At 41.0% G+C, this 27,730-nt stretch overlaps 1 protein-coding gene across 1 annotated transcript in view; it reads left to right on the forward strand.

The window, feature by feature from the left end:
* Window positions 1–27,730, forward strand: part of NDST4 (N-deacetylase and N-sulfotransferase 4) — a 108,167-nt gene that overhangs the window by 52,940 nt on the left and 27,497 nt on the right. Inside the window, exons 5-6 of the mRNA XM_076337314.1 lie at window positions 9,008–9,193; window positions 10,910–11,038. Of these exons, the coding sequence (XP_076193429.1) occupies window positions 9,008–9,193; window positions 10,910–11,038 (315 nt within the window). The remainder of the gene's footprint in view (window positions 1–9,007; window positions 9,194–10,909; window positions 11,039–27,730) is intronic.

Genomic DNA, 27,730 nt, shown 5'->3' on the forward strand with positions numbered 1-27,730 from the left:
CAAGCTGTTTTTATGTTTATCTATATTATACATATATATATTTACATAGATATGCAAATAAGGCAGCAAGATTGGAAACTCAGCCCAAAAAAAGCCTTTCTGTGACTCAAACTTAGGCTGAATTTTGTCTTAGCCTTTTTCACTTACACGGGCTTTCTGGAAAGGTAGCAGCCCTTCACCCAAGCAGCCTTGCGAGACCACAGGGATCAGAAGCAGTGAAATCTCAGCAGATATCAGCTGGCCTTTTAAGCTTTAGGAAGGGATTTATACATGGGTTTTCAGCTTCCTGAAGTCTGGTGCAAACATCCTCAATAGGGGAGGGAGAAAGTTGCAGCGAACCCTAAATGTTGTGTATGGTTTGTGAGAAATCTTGACGCTAATGAAGCAAGTAAGTGAAGCTGCTGGATTTCACTGTGCTTTTTTTAGATGACCTGCTTGAAAATATGCTTTTTACGTAGCTAACCTGTTGCTAATATTTATAGATAATGTTGTTTCATTTTTGCTCATTTGCGTTGTTAACTTACAAGAGCTATCCTCCTAGCATTGCCCAGAGCTCAGAGTACTTGCACTCCAAGGTCAGGTGGAAACCATTTAGAGTCCTTTCAGGGTAATTCTACTTGCTTATCGAGCATGACAAAGAAAACCTGAAGTCTATAAATGCTCACTTTGGAAAAGACTCTGTGTGGTCTTTGACAAGGCGTAGAAATGCCAAGCAACCAGAGCCACTCAAAAGAGCAGAGTGACACAGTGAGGCTTTCTCTGCTGCTCAGGGAACACAAGCCTCAGCCCTTTGCAGCTCGGAAAGGCCAGCCAGCAGCTGCCCCTTCCTCCCATCCCTCACATGAGCCAAGGCGCATCAGGAAACCGGCAGAGGCAGATGCCTGAACGAGCAGTTGGAAGCAAATTATTCCCTTGTTTATGAGAATATTTTCCTAGCAACCTTTAAAGAAAATTCATTAAAAATGGCTTAACTGTTTACTCTTCTTGCCAGACTTGTCCCCTCTTCCCATCTCCTGCTTGGCAGGGTGTTAGTACAGAGGCATTTTGGATTACTTCTTTTCCTTTCTACCGTTCTGCTTTACTGTCAGCCTTCATTCCTGGCATGGCCTGTTCTTGCCTTTTGTGTAGCCTGGCCCAGAGACCAAATATAGTTGAGATTTCAAACGCAAGAGTAATTTTTTAAATAATCTGTATCTCAAAAATACATGGTCCGTTCACCTTTAAACCTATGGGGAAAGTCTCCTAGTATTTTCAGGAAACATGAAGTCTTCTAGGTCAAACCACCTTTAGGAGTAAAATCTGTAGCATAGCCTGAAAACAGGGCTTGCAAACAGGTTCTATTACAACTTCAACTACAGAAAGATAAAGCCCATGTCCCTGTCATCACTGAAGGGTAGAGACTCCTTAGGGTGCCTATAAATAAGGAGCTGATGTCAGTGAAAGGCTGCTGTTATTACAGTTTTATTTCCTTCTAACATTTGGACAGGGGTTATACCAACCTCTTAACCTTGAATCTATATGAGCTGTACAATTTACTTATGAGAACATTTCTTTTCAAAAGGCTTCCTGTGAAATCCTCTCTGTGGGAGAAATTTATCTTCCTGATATGACAACCTTCCTGATAGCTATCAGAGAGGTCCCAGCCATGACTTCAGGGTAGTTCTGTATCCTCCCCTGCTTTCTCACCCTCAGCATCATATCTTACTTGGGCAAGGAACTCCCTGTTCTGCAGCTGCACTTCTGTAAGTCCTCCGAAGTTAAAGCAAACCCCTTTTCATTATTCTTTGACTTCACAGCGTGGATCCAAATTTAAATTAGAGATCTAGAACAATACATAGAAAATCTACTTGATGTTATACGTGTTTTATTTGCGCTCTAATATCTTTATTTAGTGTTATACTCAAGGGAACACAGCTTGATGCTGACGCCATTTTCCCTTGCATTTCCCATTTATTGACCGTATCTCCCCACCTCCTGTTTTAGCCGCAGGTAGAGACAATACTTTGTGTCAGTTTCTGCAAGGAAAGATGCAATAATTATTTGGAAGTATGATCACATTCATTCGTCACCTCCTGTGGTATTTCTTCATTCATTTTTTTAAACATGGGTAAGAAGGTAACAGGGTCTTCAGGATGGGAGAGCACATCATTATACCTGAGAAGAACAGTCAAGGTTGCTTTAAGATCCCAAATACCACAACAAAAATTCTGTTCATTAAGACCTGTTGGCTCCTCCTGGCTTTATCATTGTAGAAGAAAGCTAAAACAGATCACACTGTCCAGAAACCTGCACTCAAATCCCATCACAGACAGCAGCTTCTCCATGCAAGACAGTATCAGGCTTGGGATTGACGTTCACCGGGGGAAAAGGTTTCATGAAAGGAATGTCCTTCTCTTGAGTACTGTGGATTAAAGTCAAGCTTAATAAACACAAACCAGTGCACCTGAAACAGTATTTCATGGATATTATCGCATGGAGCTATAAACGTACATAAGCACAATTTTTATTGGCTCTTGTATTTACACTGCATGCACAATCTTTGGTTTGCAGAAGCTCAAGTACACATACAGTCAGGCAAGAAATACAGGTGTTACAGCTGGCAACTAGATAAAAGACCTCGTTCTGTTTTACACAGATATATCCATATCTCATAATGATGCTCTATACAATGGGGGCTTACAGTTGCAGCCTGCCTCAAACAGCTGTATCACAAAATACTTGTCGAAATCGGTTATCTAAACAGTTTTGTATACATACAACTAATTGCTACCTAGATACCTAATTAGGTATCTAATTGCCTTGATTTCAGTGCAGATACGTATACCTCTCTGTATCTGGGGCTTAGTAAAATCAACAGTCTTTAAAGGATTCCCTTACATGCGAATTGCTTGTGAACCAGGAGACTGCCTTTAACAAGAGCCCTCCAAATTATTGTATTTTATGTGTCACTGAGATATTTATCTTTTCTACTGTTTCATGCCTAGTTGGTGAGAGGAAGAGACTTTCTCACATCTTTCATAAATGTTATTGCCCCGCTGCTCTGGATCTGGCAGGCAGTGTGGGAAGTTTTGCCTGGCAAAATCCTTGTCCCCGCGTGCCTGAGCGATGGGCCCCACAGCTGCCCCCATCCATAGCTCCATTCCCACAGCCCTCGCTGCCAAATCTCTTCTCAAGCGCTCACGATATCCTCAGCTTCAGAGGAACAAGAGCCAGAGATTTTAACTGCAGTGAAGTAAGTTGCAGACTACCCAGAACTTTGCTGTCCCAGTGTCATCTTATTTACGTAAATATGGATGGTATGCTTCAGAGCCTGGCTAAGGAAATGGCAAATGACATTTTTTTGATTATCAGTTGGGTTTGACTTGATCATGTTTTGTGGGGTTTTTTTTTCTATCAGAGGATCCCAAAATCCTTTAAAGACACTAATGGATTAAACCTTGGATTAGATTTTGCAAACTGATAATATCTCAAGTATTATTCTCCTTGTTTATAAGCAATGCAACTGATACACAAAGAGGTAAACAAATTGCGCAGACAGAAGTCTCTGATAGTACATTTTCCAAAAATAAAATGAACCAGGTTTTCACTGCCATCCTTTAATCACAAGATATCCTTTCTCCCCTCTTTTGTACATCCTTATCTGACAAAAACAAGTAGAATATATTTAATCCAAAGCCTGTAGCTCTTTATTTTGTCCCTCGATTTGTTTGCTCAGTAATTATCTTCTGCGCTCATTTGTGAGCACATGTGCCCAAAGCACGGTAGAGATAGGGCAAAAACTATCATCGACTGTAAAAAGGTAGCTGTGATCTGATATGAAGAAGTTTGAGAGACGTATACAAAACAAACAAATCTATTCAGAGGTGCACATATACAAAACAAATCAATTCAGAGCCTGTCTAGTAACACTCCTTGGCTTCAATCTCCGGTTTATAAACCAACTACAGATGCACATTAGCACTTCCCCTGCCTAAAACTTTTGAGCTGCCCAAACCACAGAGAAACCATGAGCTTTTAATATACCAATTAAATACCAAGAATATGAAGACCAGTGACCACATATCAAAGGCAAAGTATCGACATGTGATGAAAAGAGAGTCTAATTTGTCCTATTATTATTATCTGTAGTTAATGTTGGGAAGGAGAGATGCCCACTAGAGATTGCCTCTAAAAATGGTCTGTAAGTGGTCTTCATATATAGGATAACATTGTCCTGTGCAGACAGGATGAGATTTATTCTGCCTACCCTTAAGGTCCTTCTGAAATAGTCCATCTTCATTAGTGCTTTCATCCGTATCAGGAGCGTGCTTTAACAGCACATCTCTAAGACCACCTCTATTTTCTCAGCTTTACTTGGTACCACACGCATGCAGAGTCTACGCGTTTCCTAGTCGTATAGCTTCCTCAGTGCTGGACTGCCTTTCTTCATTTCACATCCTCAGAAAGCTAAGATCTTCAATCCCAGCATCTTCTCTGCCTCTTGGTAGTCTGCTACGGTGTGAAGCATTCCTAGAACAGGAGTCATGGTGATATCTGGGAGACTCCTATGTAAGACTGATGAAAAGCTGGTTTTTCCCGTGTCCCTGTCAATCCTGGCTCTGACACCGACACCGGAAAACCCGCTTTGTTAAGACCCCTTGTACTTTCTGCTTGGTGCATTGTACGGCCACGTGGCAAGGAAGCACACCACGGAGATGAAAGAACAACGGTGAAAGCAAATACCAACACACAGAACCTCTATATCTCAATAACGATCACCTCTCGTTTGCTGAACCGTCTTCTCTAGCTAGAGAGCTTTTAAGCAGATTTTTAAAGTTAGAGTTGAACTAAAAGTAACTGAAAGCTGAAATATTTATTCAATAAAAATTATCCAGAAACATAAACCTTGAGGACAAAAATCATGTGTCCATAAAGGATAAAACACAACACAACATTTTTGTGAGTGCTGACAAGCAAGAAAGTAGCAAATTCATTTACCAAATGAAAGAAACTTTGCTAAGTATTTTAAACAGACATAGTAACATATAATCTCTTATAGGAAATCTCACCCCTGTGCAGCAATATTTGAAATATATCTCAGTACTAAAAATATGGAAAAACTTTGTAAATCTTTTAACTTTGGAAGGTAACATCTTAAAAAGTACTAAATTTACTCTAACACCAACTGTTGGACAAAGTCAAAAAGTTTAGCAAATTTATCTGGGGCTGTATTGTTAACTTTTTCATCTAATAAAAGTCTTCACACCAAAGGGAATGCTGCAGTTCAACTGACTCTGTGAAAAGATCTACAGTAGACATAAGATTTAATAAATTAAAAGGTTGCTTTTTTATTATTTCTCTGACAACGGCCAATACTAGATGTTTCTGTAAAACAAATCACCAGTGATCTTTAAGAACCAGAATGCCAGTTGTGTTATAACAGTTTTAGGTTTTGTTTCATTTTATTTCTAAGTGCATTTTAACAAGGACATGTAATATTTGGTGCAGTCAAATACTGGGTTTTCTGTCGGACAAGATACTGCTAATATAAATAGTCAATCTTCCAGATGCTGGTTTTTATTCAAATTTCCAACATCTGCTCACAGAAAATCTGCTATAGGAATGCAAACTTACTTGTTGAGAATATACCTCCTTCTGGAGAGCAGTGCTCATTCTGCATTACCTGCCCTTTCTTTAGCAGAGGGGTTTTTTTGCAAATGCAGAATAAGTACACGCAGCACATGCTGACTCATGGCGCACACTGCTCATTTCCGTACAAATAGGAAGGTCAAAAGAGGTTAGGAGTTTCAAGCAAATCTTCACTTGCTTGAATGAAGCTGATAATTGAGAGAGATAAGCAGCCTTGGCAGATTGCTTCAGCCTTTCGGATCACCCGTAAAAGCACCTGTCCTATGCACAGGCTCTTGGCAAGGTAGCTTTGGCGGGTGCGCAGACGAGCCAGGCTGCATTGGTAGGACTATGAGTTTCCAATTCCCATTGCTCTGGCTTGGGTGCGTCAGCACGAGCGTGAGACAGCGACTCCCTGGGCTCCGCCATGTGAAGAGGTTGCCGCTGGCCAGTTGTGCTGGCCACACGCAGGCGTCAGAGGGAGGGTTATTTTGAGCTGGTAGTAGTCTGATCCGCGTACCACGTGCTCACTGGTGCCTGGAGGACATGAGGTGTGCTCCTGGAGAGCATCCTCTAGTCTAGTCATCCTCTGGTCTAGCCCTTTCAACAAGGCAGGTCGCGTGCTTCCAGACTGCTCCATGATGCAAACCAGTGCATGGGAAGTAGTGACAACTCGGGGAATTTTCTGCCAAAAATGCAACAACTGTTTTAATAGTCTTCCCCCTATCTCACAGGTTGTAACAGTGATACTCCTTTAATATTGAACTCATCCACTGCTGCAGCTTCAGCTTACACTGCCATTTAAATTAGAATTGAAAGTCTCTTAACGCACAAGTAAAAGAGGAATACAAATTCAACCTGTCCAAAATTAATGGCTCTGGGGTCCCAGCTTAAGCGTGCAAAGGAACATAACGCTGCTGTCCTCAGTGCCAAAAAAGGCCAGAAGTTTTCTAAACTAGGCAAACACACGCATACAATTTTTGAACAAATTTTGAAATGAAAAAATCAATGGAAATCTTGAATGTAAAAATAACCCAATAAAATCTTGTAGGAAATTGCTCCTTGGAACATATAAGAAAATATACTTGCTACAGGCATCTCCCATTTTGCCCAACAGCTTAGATTCAAATGTATACTCCTCCTTTAACACATTAGGTCCCAATCCCAAACTAAATTTAATAACACAATGAGAGGAAAAAAGGAAACAGAGCAACAGAAATCACTAAAAGAGGACATACAATATGTAATTTACCCAAGTAAACTGAACGTGGAACTGACCAAAGAAAATCTGGTTATTTGTTAGTTGTTTCTTCTTAAAGTCATATTGGGTATCTGGGTGACTGACATGTATTTGTGTGATGAACTATGTAGTGTGCAGGTTTTATTCCGAGGCTAATTAGCTTTTTATACAGAGAACTTATGAAAGGCTGCCTTATTTTATTTGTGAGTGACAGATTACCATTTCACCATTCTGTTGCTATGGCAATACCAGCAGCAAATAGTAAGTAGATAAACAGGATTTTGCATGTATTCATCCAGATATCTACTTTGGGACATATCATTCAGAGCAGTGTTCATTATCTAGCTCAGGACACACATGCCTTACATTTATGTGCCTGTATACTCCCTAACACAGGCTTGGTGAGGGTTTGTCGATTCAAGTTAATACAGTATATTTAAGTTAACACAGTATATTTGACAGTGTTAGCATGATAGGCTACTCAGGCAGAGTAATAAAGGGCCAGATTTTTCAGAAACATTCAGATATAGCTTTTTCCTTTATACATGTTCATGGCAAAAAAACAGAGAAAAGAGTGATTTAACACTTCTCATTATAGAGCTGTTCCTCATTTCACCCTTAAAAATGACTTATGCCTTTCAGGTGGGTAACAACATTAATAAGCAGAAATTACATTTTGCTCTCAGTAAATTACAAAACAGTGAGTTTGGGTTTCTTTTTTTTTCCAAGATCAGTCAGCAACCTAAGATCTTTACTAATAAGGAATGGATAATTTTAACTGGTTGCATTATGTGATGTATGAACAAGCATTCCCCACAGATTTAACTTAATTTTTGTCAATGAACCAAAAGCCTTTCTTTGCAAAGTATTTGAAGATGCTGTTCCTGGAATTAAAGTAATCAACAGTTCTTGGATAATGTGGGCAAGAGGAAGGACAAAAAAAAAAAATCATCGTCTCACATTTTAGCCATTTCCTTCTGAACATCAATTTTATATGAACAGAAAACAGCTGATGTATCCTGTAGTACCGGGAGTAAAATGAATTCAGTAAACACCCGGAGCGCGGGAAGGGATCCAGCGAGAGCCACAGAGAGCCTGGAGATGCCATGGGAGAGCTGAAAAGGGTTTTTACTGGACCTGCTGGAAATGAGCCTCGGCAGGAGAAGAGGCAGAGCGCAGCCTTTCTTTCTGCCAGTAGCTTATGATAAATGCTGGATGCGTTTCTGAATAGTCACTCAGACCAATAAAACTGATTACCTCATTTTCACACATATAGCTTACACTTCCAATAATTTGCTCTCTTTTAAATATACCCCGGTCTATAGATGCGGTTATCAGACCTCATCATCAGATGGGGTTTTCAGACAGCCCATGCTAAGTCGGGAGCGGGAGGGATGAGGAGCAGAACAAAGGCAGGAGAGCGTCAGGAGTGAAGGGAACGTGCCCAGTTAAGCTTCTTCCTTAATTCCTTCTGCCTGCACATTAACTACCTCATTGTGCCGCCGGAAGATATTTTCAAGATAACCTGTAGATTATACTCATGAAAATGCACGTATTTCCTCATAGAAATGGAGCTAAATGTTTATGAAATGAAAAAGATGCCTGTCAAAGTCCAGCTTTTTTTGCTACTATCTTAATACCGTGGAAAACACATAAGCAGATTCAGAAGCTATGGGGGATATTTATTTATTTTTTAAACCAGGAAGGAATCTTGCTCTTAATTCTAGAAATAGGAAACAAAAAATCCCACATATGTCACTGCAACATTTTTTTCCATCTGTTTACTGCTCTAATGCTGTTTGATAGCTTAAGTAAATAAGCAGCATCAGCTTACCGGATTACCTTCACAAAGAACCAAACAGGTAGGACGCATATTAAAATACACACAATATGTAATGAACAGGCAGGCAAATCTATTCCATATAACAGTAACGCAATGTAATCCAAGAGGATTATTTATCACTCTGCAGTTATCAAACTGTAATTCCAGTTCCCCTCATCTCCCCCCCATTTTTAGCTTGTGCTACATACAAATAGATACAAGTCTGTCCAAGGACAACAGCTTCTCCGATGGCGCTGTCTGCAGTAAAAAATAAGCTTTGAATAATTACATGTTCTTTTTCTGTTCCTAAACGTATTCCTCCCTCTGCTGTGTTGCAGGAGCACAGCATACCGACTGGCATGGGGTACGCAGTAGCTCCGCACCACTCCGGGGTCTACCCGGTTCACATCCAGCTGTACGAGGCCTGGAAGAAGGTCTGGCACATCCGAGTGACCAGCACAGAAGAATACCCACACCTGAAGCCTGCACGGTACAGACGGGGCTTCATCCACAATGGCATCATGGTACACTGCATTTCCATGCTTCATAGCAATAGTACTTTAAGTGACTCAAAAGTATGCTATTTTTACCAAACGTTTCAAGTTTTACAGCAATCATTAAAATTCTCTGTGATCGAGGATTTGTAAGGATGTCAAAATAGTGCATTTGTTATGCAGCCAGTTTTAAAAAAAAAAGAAAAATCACACAAACTCAGGCAACTGCAGATGTAATCCTCAGAAACTAAACGTGCTTGTAGTCCCATCAACTATCAACTGAGTTATAAATGCATAATTTGCAATTCATTAAACTGCCTAAGACCTATGTTTCAAGCTCTGGTTCATCTTTATGCATGAAAGGATTTAGAAATCCACCACCTGGGAAGGTGAGCAGGTGTAAGTAATCTCCTCCAGCAAGTATGACATTTCTCTGAGGCTGAGGTTTCATTCTGAGCTTTGCTCCTGAAACTCCCAGAGCCAGGGACTGGACACATGCCCGACTCTTCCAGACCATGCGTTGGTGCGAGGAGAGAGAAGGTTCCTCACATACACACTTCAACTGCATGAAGGGCAGGAAAATGTATAAAATTATTTGGCCTGTCTTACCAGCCAGCTGCAAGCCGGTAAAACACAAAAATTGAATATGCATAGGTGAAGTTAGAAATATTTCAAGGGCAGATCCCGGGAGGCTTTAAAGCCCCAGCTGACTTGAATGCAAGATTTGTCTTCTATGCATAGAAAGACAAAATTGTGATCCCCTAAACAAGACCAAAGGAATGTCTTAATCGAAACCAAGAAGTTACTGCACAGGGTCCGATTACTATTGGAACAGACTCAAATTCAGCAGTGCATTTACACATGTATTAAAATGCTTTGCTGAATGTAGGTTTCATTTGTTGTTTTAACTGAGTAGAAGAGCGAAAACACTGACTGGAGGGAAATAAAAGGCCTTCCCCAGGTGAACGATGTCTCTGCATGGATTAGGCAATACCCATAAGCCCTGACAGTTGTTGTCTTTTCTTTACCAGAGCCCTTTGATAGTACCTAGCTAATAAAGTAACTAAACCACCTTGTTCTCCAAGATGAGTTTGTTTTCCCACACCTGCTGGCTTGCTTCTGACATGCAGCCTCTTGATTTATGACAGGACGGGGAGCTGACCTCGGGCAGGTCTCACGCGAGCGTCCCACCAGTCCTGTACGCATTTCACAAACAGGAATGAGGGGCTCAGTACGGTTTGCAGGACTGAGAAAAGTATGAAGCAACAGGTCTTTTATGGTCCACAGCCTTGAATACAAATTCAGTTCAATGTCTCAAGAACAGTGAGATTAATTGCCTGAGATAGCAAAAACAGCCAGGAAGCACTATTTATCTGCTAATAAACTAACCTTGCTAAGGGAAGAGAGGTTTGGCGTTTTGTTTTCTTTCTCTTCCAAATGCCAGGAAACAAACACTTATTATGCGTGTATGAGCTGAATAAAATGGTCTGCATGAAAGCTCAGCGCATGTGTGTCGCAGCTTTTCAGAGCTGGCATCTGGAAATCTCCACATCTGCAGGACCGCTCTTGCTTACCACGGGAGTACAGAAGGCACAAAGGAGCCCATAAACAAACACGCCAGAGCACAGGGGCAGAAAGGGTTGCAGTTTTGTTTCTTTGAGTTGCTGGAGGGATTCGGGTGGCTGCGCCAGGGTGAGTTCGCAGAAAGGAGTTAATGTCACAACGGCGCTGTTATTTTGTTCTCAGGTGCTCCCTCGACAGACCTGTGGCCTTTTCACTCATACTATTTTTTACAAGGAATATCCTGGGGGTCCTCATGAGCTGGACAAAAGTATCCGAGGAGGTGAACTCTTCCTCACCATTCTCCTGAATCCCGTAGGTACCTTCTTTTGCTATTTTTTGGACATGATGCCTAACGGGGAGGAGGGAGGGAGGAAGGGAAGGGGATCAGTTTCCTTTGATCTTGTTTGGAAAATAAAAAATCAAGTCCACTTGTTGCTCAGAGGTAACAAGCAGTTTAAGAGGAAAGGAGCAAAATGTCTTCTGCTAATTTCTAACTACAACTGTATGCAACAAGTTACTAGAAAGTGCATTAATTTCAGCTCCATACCGTTTCCCTGAACCTGGGTCCCCGTGAGAGAAGAGTGTGCTGACCTTGTCTGACTGAGACTGAAAGAAACCAGTGAGGGTAGAGAAAACTGTGTGATCTTATTCCGCTTTTCCTTTTTTCCATAACCTTGGCTCTTCAGGCACGCCTGGTACAGCTCGATAGAAACCCCAGGGCTCAGGCCTGATATCATTCCCCCACCACTGGCTCTTAAAAATACTAAAAAATGCAGCTAAAAAAAGTGCAGCTAAAAAATACTTCAAGCAGTACATAGCCTTCTAATGAGCATTTTTGCTTTGTGCAGTGCTGCATTTTTTTCTCTGTCAACATTACATGAACAATAAACGATATAGATGTATGCATGTGTGCACATATAAGCAACCTACATATGTATAAACACACACATATATATGGTTTAATCAAAAGTGCCACAGACTTTAAGGCTGATTTGCAGAGCTATCACGCAATTTTGTCTCTCAACTAATAAAGCGGTCTGAACCGCGCCGTGCTAATATACACATGCACACACACATATGACAACACGATATAGGTGGATGCATAAGTGTGATTGGGCTTACCAAGGATCGGGGAGGAAAGCTACCTGACTGCAAATGCTATATTTTGAAGTCACAGTTCTCTTGCCTGTGAACAACAGTCAGGTGCCATTTAAGACAGCAGCCTAGAGGTGGAAGGAGGAAGGACAAGAACAAAAAAAAAATCATATATCAATTTTTTTTTTGCCATTGTCCTCCCTTCTTCCTGTTCCACCCAAACAAGCTATACTACTCACAAGATAAATGCCTTGTGTCTTGCCAGGTGGCCTAATTTTCAGCAGTTTTAAATTGCAGTACTCATTGACTTCTCTGCAGAGTTACAGAAACTTTAGGTGGAGCTAACTCTCAAATCCAGGTCACTTTTATTTAGAGACCTATAGATAGATTTTGGTATTATATAATTAGGCGAAAATTTTGGCTGGGGAGCTAAGTTGGCATCTGAGTCAAAGATTCAGCAGGCTTAAAGAAATGGGACATTTCTATTAGGAATTTTTCTGTACGATGCATGTGACACCTAATTTGAGAATAAAAAATATCATAGAATAGTTTGGGTTGGAAGGGACCTTTAAAGGTCTAGTCCAACCCCCCTGCAACGAGCAGGGGCATCTTCTACTAGATCAGGTTGCTCAGAGCCCCGTCCAGCCTGACCTGGAATGTTTCCAGGGATGGGGCACCCACCACCTCTCTGGGCAGCCTGTGCCAGTGCTTCATCACCCTCAGCATGAAAAATTTCTTCCTTATATCTAGTCTAAATCTACCCCCCTTTAGTTTAAAGCCATTCCCCCTTCTCCTGTCGCAACAGGCCCTGCTAAAAAGTTTGTCCCCATCTTTCTTGTAAGCCCCCTTTAAGTATTGAAAAGACCAAAAAGGTCTTCACAAAGCCTTCTCCTCTCCAGGCTGAACAACCCCAACTCTCTCAGCCTTTCTTCACAGGAGAGGTGCTCCATCCCCCTGATCATTTTTGTGGCCCTCCTCTGGATCCGCTCCAACAGGTCCGTGTCTTTCTTATGCTGAGGGCTCCAGAGCTGGTCGCAGTGCTCCAGGTGGGGTCTCACCAGAGCAGAGGAGAGGGGCAGAATCCCCTCCCTCGACCTGCTGGCCACGCTGCTTTGGATGCAGCCCAGGAGACGATTGACCTTCTGGGCTGCGAGCGCACATTGCTGGCTCATGTCCAGCTTTTCATCCACCAGTACCCCCAAGTCCTTCTCGGCAGGGCTGCCCTCAATCCCTTCATCCCCCAGCCTGTATTGATACCGGGGGTTGCCCCGACCCAGGTGCAGGACCTTGCACTTGGCCTTCTTGAACCTCATGAGGTTCACACAGGCCCACTTCTCGAGTTTGTCCAGGCCCTGTTCTTTATCCTGTCTCTCCATTACCTGCAGTTCTCCCTGGCTGGCCTTTCTTGCCATAGTTTCCTTAAGTGTAACTTGGCTCATCACTGTCTTGGGATGCTGCTGGAATTTATCCATAGCTTTCTCATACTTTGATGAATACCTGTGCATCTTTCACTTATCTGAAGATTTCCTCAGATTTAGGCAGTGTATCAGTCTGTAGCAGAGTATGTTCTTACTCCACGAGAGATGTTTAGAATAGACCCAATTCCTCAGTCAATCACCATGTCCAAGCCTGTGAGCATGCTCAGACCACCCTGACTTCCTCCCCTACAACTTGCCTTTTCCCTAATTTCAGGTTTTTCTTCCTTACTGACAGCAAATAAGCAAGAAGGCACAAGCTCACAGTTGCTTATTAGAAATTTCAGCCTTTGGATCTTTTAAATGATTGCATCCAAATGTTCTTTCCAAAGACAGGCTGAGGCTATGGGGAATGGTAGCTCTTCAATGAGTCTAAAAATTATTTTAAAGGCTACTATTGAACTCTGAATGAAATCAGATAGGCCTATGCCACCATTTATTACACTCTCCATAATTCCTTAGCCCGGGGTCTCCAGGCAGCTCCCAAGCAGGACCAACCTCTGAGGTGCCAGAGCATTCTCCTTCTGGGAGCTCCAACAACCCCAGCTGCTTGCGCTGGCCCTGCAGGTGGTTTCCCCCAGCCGAGTCCAGTTGCTTCCCCTAGGAAAGGGCCAAATCCCTCCCTAGACGGGTCCTGCAGTACAGACGGGTGCTCTTGGTGCCCCGCTGAATGTGACACAGAATATTTGAGAGAAGCAGTTCTACCATCTGCCTTTTAGGTTTCAGGAGTGATGCAGCAGAGATGGGACCTTTCCTAGGAAGGCAATATGTAATGGCCGGCAAAGCATTCCAGATTTAATCATGCATCTGTGATGTTCATGACAGAATTAGAAGATCGTCTTCCAAAGAAAAGGAGGGGCAGAAGATTTTCTTCCATTTTCTTCAGTACATGAAGTCATTGTTTTGGCCAAGCTATGTTCCAATAACTTGAGGGTGCAATATGTATTATTGGGTGGTATTTGAAAAGAACAGCTTTTGTATACTGTTAATGTTTGATTCCCCCCTCCCACTTCTATTATTTTCTATCTTTACCTCATCAAAACTGGTATTTTACTGAGCTAAGCGACACAAGTGAAATACTGACATGCACTTCCCTAACTCTGAGTTAAGTATGAATCTGTTCCAATATAAGTGCTTATTCAGACAGGAAGAAATATAATTTAATCATGTGTGAGCTGAAGTAAGATATACCACAAAACCCCACCATCATTCAAGTCAGGTTGGTACACTACCCTATGAAATATGCACTGACTGACAACAGTAAAAGCAAAATCTAGCCTTATCTCAGAAGGAAACTGGTGTGAGTAGGAAACACAATCATCTATATTCATACACCCTTTTTCTTTTTTTAAATACCACGTTTGGACAGCACACAAATGAACAAACAGGAAGACCTTTCTTTTATTCAATGTAAGAGGTGGTGTAGTGTTTTGGTGGTTAATTTGAAAAAGTTTACAGATTATTATCTAAAATCTATGGTATCTTCTAAAAGGATCAGCAGAGTGCCTATTCCACTGGCCAACTGCAAATTCAGTTGAATTAAAAAAATATGCTTTGAACGTGATATGTTCTCCAATCTGGCAGCAGTGCATAGTGGAATAGCAACAAGAGACTTCCTATCTTATATCCTAGAAGATTTTCACACACCTCCACTCATGAATAAGCTTCCTTGGTATTTGGATATCAACCTGTGCAGTTCAGGGCTTTACCAAGAGCACAGTTCAGGGGTTCAAAACCATAATTTAAAATTTTGTTGTTGAGTCATGTTGAATGAGATGCCTAATGTAGTCCCTGGATAGAAACCATATCCATAAAATAAAATCCTAACCAGAACACACCGTCCCCCCCTAGCATGTAAGCTGCTTTACACATTGTTGCAGTTATCCTACTTCAAGTTTTGCAGGAAAGGGATTGCCTGTACCATTGTGTATTTTTGCATTATTGACATTGTTTAAAAATATTTTTCGTTTACTCTTTAAAAACACCGGCCAGACTCTTTCCTGGTGTGGAGGAGATTCGCAGAAATAGAGTAGCTCCTATTAATTCTACTGCCACGTGGTTGCACAAGTCTCCCGCTCACCAGGCTCTGGTCTCAAGCAGGTGTGCAATTGCCACCGGCAGTAGTGTGAGTTATGCACATACAGCAAGGGGAAAGGGGAACCCCTCCGCATGGATGGTGCGCTCTTCTGGAGGGTGAAGATGGTATAAAACTGTTTCTGCTTGCAGAAAGAGAACGTACGCATGTGCACTCTCACAGCGCTGCCAGGCTACCATGAGAACTGAAGTTACATACAAATTGTGTGTGTTATTACCATAAAAGATCATATTCCAGAGTCCAAGATTGGGTTAGAAATCTCCTTATGCAGCTAGTTATCTGCCCTGTGGTGCACAGTGTCATTCACTACACCCGTCTAGTTCGAAAAGCACAGGGGCAACAACAAAAAAAATGAACAAAAAAGGAATATCTGGTTTCACAGAGCCCTTTCTACAACTACAGCAGACGATTGTTTTGTTATCATTTTATGAGGTGCCTTCTTGATCATCAAATAGGCTAGAAGGTAGAAGAGGGTCTCTGATCAAGTTTGTGATCATTGCCTGTCTGTCTCATTTCTGTGGGGTTTTTTTGCTCCCTTTGCCAGTTTTTACATTGGTATGTTTCTGCAGATGAGCCTAGCAATAGTTGGGCAACAATTCCAAGTTAGATGTGATATATAACAACATTTTGGCTTTAGACGCTTGAAAAACTAGATGCTTTCCCTATAAAAACAAACCAACCCATAAATAATTGCTAATATACTTTTTAAACTGAAAATAAAGTGAGCTGTGCAGTTCAATGACATCTTCCCAAAGCAGCTCTGGTAAGGGCTGGTCTCCCACACATTGCACAAGTGTCTGTTTGCTCCTGGCTTCTCTTTTGGAGGCAGCTACCTAGTTTTCTCCAAATCAAAACCCTGGACCTGGGTTTTGAGGATGGTTTACTTTAGGGGCTGTTCCCAAAAGCCAGTCCGGAGAAGGATGCATTGGCTTTGGCTCTCTGCAGATCTCCAACACCATTCCCAGCAGGCTTTCAATCCTCACATCTTCCCACTCTTTTGCTCTATGTCATTGAGTGTGCAACACGTATTACCAGTGTCACGCATAAAAACGTCCCTCTAAGGCAACAACATCATTCTCACACTTCAGACACTTAAAAAACAGACGGACAAAATAATTGTTATATTTTTGAGCCTATGTGCAGAAACGCTATGTGGTGGGAGCAATGTAGGCATGAGCTTACTCCATGAGTGGATACGGAGGAGCAGCACACCCCACATCTCATACCCCCACCTACACACAAAGCATCGCTGCTGTAAGGCATCTCCTACCGCTGCAAGAAAATGACCGAAGCCGTTGGAGCACTAAAACCAAAAAACTTCTCTCACTTTCAGTTTGCCTTGTTGAAGAGACATGTAGGTGAATCTATTGCTTAAGAAGTAGACTAACAACACTAGCTAAAAAAGTGCAAAGAGGTGCTGCACAGTTTGGCCCCTCTTTCCCTTCACCATCCAGCACCAGCTTCCTTGCTCAATTCACTGGCTTCCTTGCTTCATCTTACTAGTCCAACAGTTGCCCCCCTTTACACCAACTGGTACCGTATATCTTCACTAGTTAGGGAGGACGAGTACAGCTGAGAATAGTTCAGTTCATGTCCACGGTTATTCTGAGGCAAGGCTTCCAGAAGTGAAAAGCCATACTTTACTCGCCGGTACATAGAATTATTACAGGTTTCACACACACACACTTCAAGACAGTCTTTTTCAGACTGTTTCAAATTTTAGAAATAATCACAGTGCCTTGATTAAAATCAGCACAACACCAGCTTTTGATGTGGATTACAGCTATTTAGCTGTCTAAAAACAAACTAAAAGTCAGCTATTTCTGGCCTTCTAGCTTAAGATGTCAGGGGCAAAGGAAGAGAAACCTGAAAGTCTATGAATAAGTGGTGACACAAGCTGTTCTGAAGAGACGCAGATGCATGATAAGTGGATGAATAAACTTTAGTGTGAATAGCAGCCCAAGCACAACAGAACCAAAGTCAACATCAACGCCAGCTTCCAGGAGAACTACTGCCTGCTTTTCGACCCTATAACCACCGACCTAATGCTCTCTCTGCATTGGCATCGATACATTGAACAGGTCAACCACATCTAACCGAAACAGCCCCCTGCAGAGTTAAAAAACAAGTAATAGATCACAGTTCCTTTCATTGCACGGGCATGGCATCTGCCCTACAACCCTGCTTTGTTCAGGAAAATGCCTCGCCTGGATGATGTAGACCAGAGTTTCCAGGCCCAAAGCGGTGACTTGATTTGTAGCTGTGTTTTTAACAGGATTTCAGCAGTGAAGACGGGTTGTAAAAGATAGCACAGAGAAATTCATGTTTCCTTAGGCTGTTATGACATCCATTTATAATATCCCATCCCCCCAAACAAGTGTAAGTAGGAACACAAATAATCAAGTTATGACTAAACATTTTTTCAATTAGTTTGATTACTGAATCACATTTCAAGAATAATTAAATGTGGGGAAGAAAATTTACTAAATAGGAATAATGTATCAGATAGGAAAAATTTATTTACAACTAATTTAGGGCCAGACTGCAGCTCTCTCAATGATAATGGCGAGCAGTAACACTGACGTTGCAGTACACTGACTGCGACACTATTTCTTCTGTGAGTATATATTCCATGTACTTCACATGTGAGAAGTTCACAAAGTGGCCTCAGCAGGGAGCAGGTGGGAGATAATGCAGTTTTTGCATGAGGTGAGGAACCTGCAGCTAAATCTTGAAAAAGGTAAGAACTGAGTATCTGCTAGCCTTTCCGAACTTTAAAACACACCACCAATAAAGGCTTCTGGCCAATTCTCCTTTTTCCCCTCCTGAGCCTAGACAAGCAAGTGGTTTACAGGAACCCTATCCATTACTCAGGTTTGAGTTAGCAATTACAGCAGATGTATTAACAAATAAATATTAAGCTCATATACCAAAAATGTTTGCACTTCCACGAAGTGATACCACGTAGATGGTTAAATTAGAAAATGCCCAAGTGACATTGTCTTAGGATAAAGAGTTTGCAGAGATTGTCAAGGGGATCTTCTGACGGATTTTTTTTTTTTTAATGGCTTTACTGAATACTCTGTGGCTCAGAGAGATATTTTCACTTTCTAATTTATGAATCCTAAAGATGAGTCATGTCTGGCAGAGATGATTTAGTAGTATGCAGAGGAGGGATAAATTCCACCAAGACAGACAGAAATCAAACCAACTTTCCTTTGAGCGCTAATGAGGGTTACACGAATCCCAGCCAGACCTTTCCAGGATCCAGCTAACATGGAAGGCTGCTCAAGTCTAGAGTTTGGGGTACTTATTCTTTGCATAAACACTTCAAAACAAAGCTCATTAAAGTTAGTGGAAAAAGTCTCAGCGAACAGACTGGGTTTGAAATAGTGCAACTCTTTCAAAAGGTATCAATCTAGCTCCTTTCTGAAGGGCTTCGTTCATTTGGAGGCATAGAACAATAACAAGGAGTTTCAGATGTATTTACAAATAAGAAATACACAAACAGTTTGGGACAGAAAATGAGACATTACTTGCTCTTGGAGTTTTCCTTTACTATTTTATACAAGAAAAGCAATGAAACATTCAACTGAAATATTTTTTTCTCCCTTGCCAGACCAAAGCTAGATGTTCAATCAGTGTTATGTTATCATCATCGATGTTATTTACTTTGTGGTTGGACAAACAACATCAAAAAATCAGTTATTCACTAAATCTTAATTGGGACAGAACTCATAAAAGTCGTATCATCAGCACTTCCATGTCAGTGGTGAAAATAAAGCAGCAAAACCACCACAGTCAGTAGAAATAAGCAAGGGAAGAGAGAAAAAGACATCTAGAACTTCAATCAAAAATGTAAAAAAAGCTTTACAAAACTGCTTTTGGGCCTAATCTAATTTTGATAGTAAAATAAACCTTTTTGCAAGACTAAGATTCTTATCACTGTGCTGGGACAGCATGTATGTCTATTAATTGTAATAAGATCTTAAAACAAGGATGTACATTACTAAAGAAAGTATGTTGCTACTAAGACATATCTTCAAAGCCAGGAATTTAATACCAAAGAGCATCAGACAAGAAGAATACCATGTCCTTAATCTGAATATAACACTACCCAGCTACATAAATGTGATAGAAAATTCTCTGGCTCTGACCAGCATTGTAGCAACCCGATCCCTTGTGAAAAAATATTTGGGTTTTCTGCAGGTGTACAGCATTCCACCGCTTCAACAGAAAAAAACAAAGTCAACCTAAGACTTTTCTTAATTTATTTACTTTTTAAACCATTTTGAACAGCATCATTTCCTTTTCTCTCTTCCTAAACCTTGCCAATTCTTTACAAGCTTTTTGCAGAGCTTTGAGGTGCTTTCAAAGATTTTTTTTTTATGTTTGCTTCATTGAGTTACATAACTATAAAAAAATTTATGGCATTTCAGGGAGTTCAACATTTCAGTCATTTTCAGCATTTATTTTTTTTTATTCTGCTTCTCATTATTCACTTAGCTTAATTGCCCTTTAGAATAACTTTATCCATTCCCAAAATATATTTGTAAAATCCCCCTTCCTCTTTGTTCACTTCACCAGTGCTGTGCCATATTCCTTTTCTTTGCCCCCCCCCCCTTTTTTTTTAAATACCTTCCCATCAAACTTTACATGCACTTCTGTCTTTGACATACTCGGTAGAGAAAGACAAGTTAACTGGCATTAAAATCAACCTGCATTAAGGCACCTTCTTTCTTTTGAAAGAGAGCTTTGGTATGAAAGCTGTGATGTGCCAATCAGAGCAACACAATTTCTAAGGCACACTCATGGTCACATCATCTGCTATCAGGAACAAACACGGAGCATGAGGTGGAGCGAGCAAAATGGGATGAGCAGAGCAAATCCCTTGCTTTGCTTCAAAATGTAAACCATGAAAATTTATAATTAAAAGAGCGTTCAAAACATACAGTTCCCAAACTGAAATACTTTTGCAGCAAAAAGCAGGTTTCTCATACGAAAAGTTAGGGAGCGCTCTCGGAATTTAAATTTAAGGAGGATTTTCCACATCCAAATGTCAGGCTCAAAACTAAGTGGGTTCAGTCCATGTTCTCTGACCGTTGCCCTTCATTCAGTCTCCTGAGAAATGCTCCGACATATTTAAAGCATGCTTTTACAAATTGTTCTATATATCACATCTTCAGCATCTGCAAGGTCTCCCAGTGTTGGTTTTCTAGTTCGTCTCCTTTACTCCCCTGCTTCACAGACGATAAAGAGCAGTCATAAACATTTAACAGCCAAGATAAGCTAATAAATACAGCCCTAAATATTATGGCCCCTACAAACAAGAGTGAGAGAGTAATTTCTCCTAAAAAAAACCTCTTTAAACCAGAGAGCTTTTTATTAAGCCAGCAAGTGACAGCACAAAAGGCACCTCAGTCGAACACTAAAGCAAAAATAACTGCATCAGGCTTTAAGAAGAACCAGCAAGACCCACTTGCTCAGTTGAGCAGTCAGTTAGTTGGATTTACTTGCCAGTCCGGTGCATGTTTTTCTCATTATCTGTTCACCTTGAAAAGCTAATGGATAACCCTTAATACTACCACCGCCTTTCCTGCAGTGCCCTTCCTATTTTCTGCTCCGCTCTAGCCCCATTTCAGGCCTGCAGCCACCAACCCCTTCGGAGAGACAGTGTCAAGTTAACGCTGAAACCAAAGCAGGTGTAGACCTTGCTGTGTATGCAAGGACAAAGTTTCTCGCAAAGTACGACGCAATCTTTGGCCACATTCAAACAGTGGAAAAGCTTGCAGAAAATGAAACCTAATATGAGACCCCCACTGCCTCGGGACATTCCCATCTCTGCCCTGGTCACGGCTGAACACACTAAGATTTTCTGTAGCCTGAACCGAGAAGGTCGGATATCCCTAGAGAGGCAGTTAAATTGAAGATCTCTACCAAGGATCAGCCTGTTACTTACATCCAGTGTCTTAATTCTCAAGATACTTCTCTTTTCCTGTTCTTCTTTCCTTTTCCTCCTTGTTACACACATGAACTTGGCTGGGCTGACTCTTCCTTTCCCCTTCTCGCAGGGTGTTTTAATTCAGTCTCCCAGCGTCTCCTTTTCATAGCTCCACCATAAAGAACCTGCACAGGCCATTCCTGCATTTTATTTTTATATATATAAATCTCTTTACTCTAGATTTATACTTGCATCACCACATATTATCCAGAGACACGTGCATACCCTGCATAAAACGTTTTTTGTCCACAAAGCCAACAAAATAAGACATATTTGCAACTGACAGATCAAGCCGTTTTTAAAGTTAGAAAAAGAGAAGTAGCAGAAAAAGGGAAAAATTAAACACTTTTTTTAAACTCCCCTTCCTACTTCAATCAAACATCCGTAAGAAGCTTTAACCTGAGATGAAATGTGGCATATGAATTTCAGGAAGATTAGCTTCTTTTGCGGGAATTTGGTTGTCGAGAGTGAAATCAGACTTGTGATTGAAAGGTAACTTTGAACTCAACTCCAGAGAAGCTACAGACAGTCCATAATAAAGGTATGTTATTATTCTGACTTTGAACAAGGTGTGATCACATGTTGCAGGGGTAGGCAAATTCTTTGTAAGTGTCATGGGGCACTTTTAATTGAGGGCCACTTAAATGCCTTTACATTTTTAAACTCTCACAGTAACTAAAGGGTTATTGTTCATTTCCAGTCTGCTAGATCTAGATTCTGCATGTCCCGTATGTGCCATACTTCGAACATTTTGTTCTTGTTTCCTGTTCTCACTCATCACAAAAACAGATGAGAATCACACGTTATTGCTTCAGAATATTAAAAGTAAATGCAGAGAGGGGTTAATTTATACCTTCCACAAGAGGTTTGGGAGTGTTATTATGAAACATCTTGAGTGTTAATAATATTTTTCTTTTTATTTGCTTTGTTTCTCTGAGCATAGCTGTAGAAAGAATAAAAAATAACCTTGGGTATTGTAGGAAATACGCTGCAATCCAAAAGTAATTCACAATGCAGTTCTGCTAAGGACCCTGTGAATAGAGCATCTCAGCATGTTTCAGGAACAGGAAAAAGAAAGCAAGTAACCTTCCCACTATAAAAATGCCAATACTTGTTGAGCCACAATTAGCAGGCTACTGCCTATAGGGACAGGCACGTCCCTCTCCAACACAAGAGGGATAGGTTTGTTTTACCAAATTAAAAGGGAGTTTTGTTATTAACCAGCTACAGCAGAATTTGTCTTAATGGTCACAAACATACCAAATCAAATGAAAAAAAGAGCTGGGCCTTATTCTTCTTTGTACAGGGGCCCATTAACCTGCCAGGACAATGTAAAGAACCGTTTTACTGCATTAAGCGAATGTTACAGTGAAGCATGAGAGAGTGGCCAGGCGCTCATCCCTGTAGAGAGGACCATGGGGTTGCCATCCCGGGAGCATCCCAGCCAGAGCTGCCCGGGCAGGCGGTATAACTGCAGGGCACAGTCATTAGCTTTCGCCTGAGGAAGAGCGCAGTATCTCTTCTTTATTCAGAAAAATACTTACATCCCATGCACGTTCGGCATTGTAAACACTTCTGTTTTCTTCCTGCCACAGCACGTATTAAGGTTCAATACAACAAACATACATTTGTTTTGAAAGATGCACACTGCAAAAGTGCCTGTATCTACAGCACAATTGCCCCTTCCCCTAAAGATATCTCCTTTTGCAACTAAAGTCCTGTAAGCACTGATAACATGATAGAAATATTATTAAGCAAACATAAAAGTTGAAGCCACTTTTATCTTCCAACTCCAGGTGTTTGATTAAATCCACTCCAACCTTGCTCAGACTTTGGAATCTTTTTTCCCCTTTGTAAATCATTCTTTTTTCCTTCATCCCACATGGCTACCCCAGCTGCAAAGAGCCCGTATAGGAAAATATTAACCCATGGAAACTCAAGCCTTCAGCAGCATATTTAGAAACTAATTAGCTTGAAACTCGGAGCACGAAGAAAATATTTCAAGGATAACACATCTCCTTCCTTTCTTTCATGACATTTTCCTTCGTTATGAAAGCTGATAGTCCACACCATGCATTTAGGTACTTTATCAGAATTACTTCCCAGCAAGTTAGGTGATGGCAGAAATAGTAACAAATGACTGTGTGTCAACAAGGGGGTTATTGGCTAAAGAGAAAAAGAATCTGTTACCTTCAAGCACACACCATACGATAATTTATTAAAGTGTCAGGAGCAAGTCTTTAAGGTAAAAATGAGCTGACTCAGAATTCTCCGATTATTGAAAATGAATCCTTAATAGAAGTAAATGGACAAGAACAAAATTTCCTTGCTGTGTTTGCCATTCAAAATTAATTGGAAAGTGGCTGATTTGAGAATATTATATCCTCTAGTGAACTGAAAATGCTGGGGTTTTTTTCTTCTAAAACCAAGAGTAGAGAATTAAATTAACTGAGGTTTGTTTGCTCAGAGTAAGCCACCAAAATGGATTAATTAATCATCATTTATGAATACTCTATAACATAGAGCAGCCAGGTCTTCATAAAACTGCAAGAATAGCAACATGACAGTAAAACAGTTATAAAAACAAATGATAAATTTCCTGCATCTCTCCAATCTGTATCAACTTGCCTGGCATTTCTTTCTTTGCAGTTTGAAAGAAAGTATCCTGGTGAAAACTCTTATTCAGTGTTTATAAGAAGGCTCAGTTTAAACGGGGTGATTTACAGTTATTCTACAACTGTGTGCGCTGTGCAGGGTCCTGGGCAGTAATTTCCATAGGGAATGTCAGTACTGCTCTGAGAGACTTTACCTTCCTCTACCTGGATACTATGAAGTGCCACATTAATGATAGACATAATTCATTCCATCATTCAAAACAGTTAGAACCAGATCTGACTTAAGCACATCTATAAAGAGAAATGTCAAAGAAAGTCGTTTATGGACTCTTATCCAAGCTAATAATCATTTTGACCATTATTTGCCATTAGCAGATATGGGAGCACATTTCTCTCTCCCAAAGTTCAGCCGGCTCAGAGGACTATGTTTTAACTCATTGATTGGAAGGATAAATAGGGAGAAAAATGACTGAAGATCCAGTTAAAAAAAGCAATGGCACTAGGTCAGGCTACTGTTGAACTTACCAAAGCCCTATTGAAGAGTATAGGGCAGCTTGCATCTTTGCCTGTTGTATTGAGCCGTGATCTGTGAAATACTGTGCTTCCTCTATGGGTATTAACACTGACTGCCCCCAAACAACGTTATGCACCTGCAGTGCTAAAGCAAATGCTTCGTTTCTTAAGGTGGTCAGTCCAACAACATTAAAGTCCACGTTTACTTTAGGACTAGTTTCATCCTGCCTAGAAATATTTTCCCTAGAACCTGCCAGAGCAGTCAGGGGACATCTCCAAGCTGTGAGATGACAAAATTTAACCCTGGGTCATTGCAAGTGAACAAAATTTGATGGAGCATTCCCAGGTGACCCGCAGTGTATATGCAGAGAGACTCGAGTCAAGCACACAGCTTGGCTCAAATGCAGTGTTCATAAATATTTATTACCACTGTTATTAGCTATTTGGCAGCCTGGCCACTGCTGGCTCCCCTGGTTGAATGCTGTCTAGTTGTTTACACAGATTCCTGAGTGGCAGAGTCTCCTCCTCTTATCCAGGAACTGCAGCCATGCAGGTACTACACACTTAGAGCAAACTCTCTCTTAATTATATCTCATCATATCCTCTGCTGTCTACATAACTAAGGTTTGATGTTGCTTAAAACATAAGCATCGTATTTAGATTTTTTTCAAAGTGATGAAAGCTGTTTATTTCCATTAAAATAAAAGTCCTCTATAGCCCTGCTCCGTGTTGCAGAGCAGAATTTGTGATATATCTGGAGCGTGTCCAAAGAAGGGCAACAAAGCTGGTCACGGGTCTAGAGCACAAGTCCTGTCAGGAGCAGCTGAGGGAACTGGGGTTGTTTAGCCTGGAGAAAAGGAGGCTATGGTTGGATATCGGTTGGATAGTCGGAAAAATTTCTTCAATGAAAGGTTGGAAAAGACCCTTAAGAACATCAAGTCCAAACGTTAAACTAGCACTGCCAGTCCACCACTAAACCATGTCCCTAAGCACCACATCTACACGTCTTTTAAATACCTCCAGGGATGGTGACTCAGCCACTCCCCTGGGCAGCCTGTTCCAGTGCTTGACAACCCTTTTGGGAAATAAATTTTTCCTCATGTCCAATCTAAACCTCCCCTGGCACAACTTGAGGCTGTTTCCTCTTGTCCTATTGCTTGTTACTTGGGAGAAGAGACCAACACCCACCTCACTACAACCTCCTTTTAGGTAGCTGTACAAGGTGACAAGGTCCCCCCAAGCCTCCTTTCCTCCAGGCTAAACAACCCCAGTTCCCTCAGCCGCTCCTCATAGGACTTGGGCTCTAGACCCTTCACCAGCTTCGTTGCTCTTCTTTGGACACGCTCCAGTAGTACCGCAATGTCTGTCTTGTAGTGAGGGGCTCAAATGATCAGTGCTGTCATCATTTCACTCCCACAGACCCAAAAGCAAAAATTTTACTTTACTCACCTATACAGGGGAGGCACAGTGTATTATTTAGAATTATTTTTGCACTTTTCCATATTGTGATAAATACAAGGCTTGTAAGACAGCACTGCCTACGGCGCACCACTCAAAGGCACTGCAGAGGACCTTGGACTAATGCTGGCCCATGGCCGTCATTCACCCGTCAGCTCAGGCCAGCCCTCCTGCTGCGACGGCGGTACTGTCAGGACAATATTTGCAACATTAAGAACAGTAAGGGAGAACTATCATTATTTCACTGCAGTAATAGAGAAAGCTTCATGATTTTCTGTAGATGCAGCCAGAGCGAGATGTAATTTGGTATCAAACTGTTGCCAAGGAATACTCACATTATTCATTGGCACAAAATAATTGAAGCTGAACTGATTTTTATCTGCAGAGGATTATGACTAAAGAGGTTGACAGCCTTGACCAGTATTTTGTAGTTGCTTGATAGAAGTTAACAAGGAACATGCGACATATACTGTCAAGGAAAAGGGTTATTGATAGCTATCTCCTTGTACAAACTCCTTTGATCATCTTTGAAAACTGAGGACCAAAACCATCTGAGACTTCTCAGAGCTGTGTCTTTGATGATACTTTTATTATTCTGCCAGAAATGGTTGGTGTACAAATCTGACTTAAGACAATAGTACCCAAATCCGTTTTCATCTGGTTCATTTGTATAATTTGAAGTTGGGTTTATTCTTGAGTCTGAACTGAATAGGTTTTTTTTTTAGAGGAAGTTTACAGCCTAAGGAAGTCTTTCCAATGAGAAAACACAGATGGCAACAAAACAAATTCCTATATCATGAATTTCACTTAAAAATGAAAATATTTCCTTATAACAGGAGGATTGAATTGCTCTAGACTTCTGCAAAGACTTCATGGGGCCCACAGATGTAACTGGTAGCACTGCATTTGTGCAGAATTCATTAAACTTTAGCCGCAATTAGATGTACTGCTGATCACTTATACAAGTGTGACAAATGAACAGACAAAAAAATCCATTTAGTTTTTCCACCCTACTGCAGCTATGCACTGATTGCATAAAGTCATCAACAACAGCAGTTATTTTTTCACAGGCTCTGAAAGCATGCCCTAATAGTAAAAAAAATAAACCACTCTAACTGCAGGCTTAAAAATAATATATATAACTAATGGAGTGGAAGCTCCTGACTAGCTTTCTTCATCTAGGACCCCACACGTCAGGGATATCAAAGATGTATACAACATGGGAAACAGTTGCTGCATTGGAATGTGGTCATGATTTAGCCTTCATTTTAGAAGTGAAACTTGGGTAGATATTAGAAAATAAAAAAACAAGCATAGCAACTTTATTCTCATAGGGAAAGGAACAACGCACAGGATTTTTCTGTCAATAATAAAGAATTCATTTAATCATACCAACTAAATAATGGAAAAGTAGAAAGCGTTCCTGGGTAAATGAGAAACAATTTTGCTCTTTGAATAGGGAATGTTAAAACAACATACACACACTACAGTATTTTTATAGCTGTCCCAAGGCCACATACCGCCATTGATCGACAGCAGCTTCCCCTCCCATCGCTGGGAGTACTTTGGGTGGAACACAGACACTGTAATGAATATGGGCATGGGAAATAAAACACCATTCAACGTTTTTGTTTCCCCTTCAAAGACAAAAATGTTTCTTTCCAAACACTGCCTTTGTTGCTTTCTTTAGAGATATCACGTTTGGAAAATATTTGATTATCCTGTCAAGAATGCTAAAATATAAAAAGATGT

Source organism: Aptenodytes patagonicus, chromosome 4 (assembly GCF_965638725.1).
Source record: "Aptenodytes patagonicus chromosome 4, bAptPat1.pri.cur, whole genome shotgun sequence".
NCBI lineage: Eukaryota > Metazoa > Chordata > Aves > Sphenisciformes > Spheniscidae > Aptenodytes > Aptenodytes patagonicus.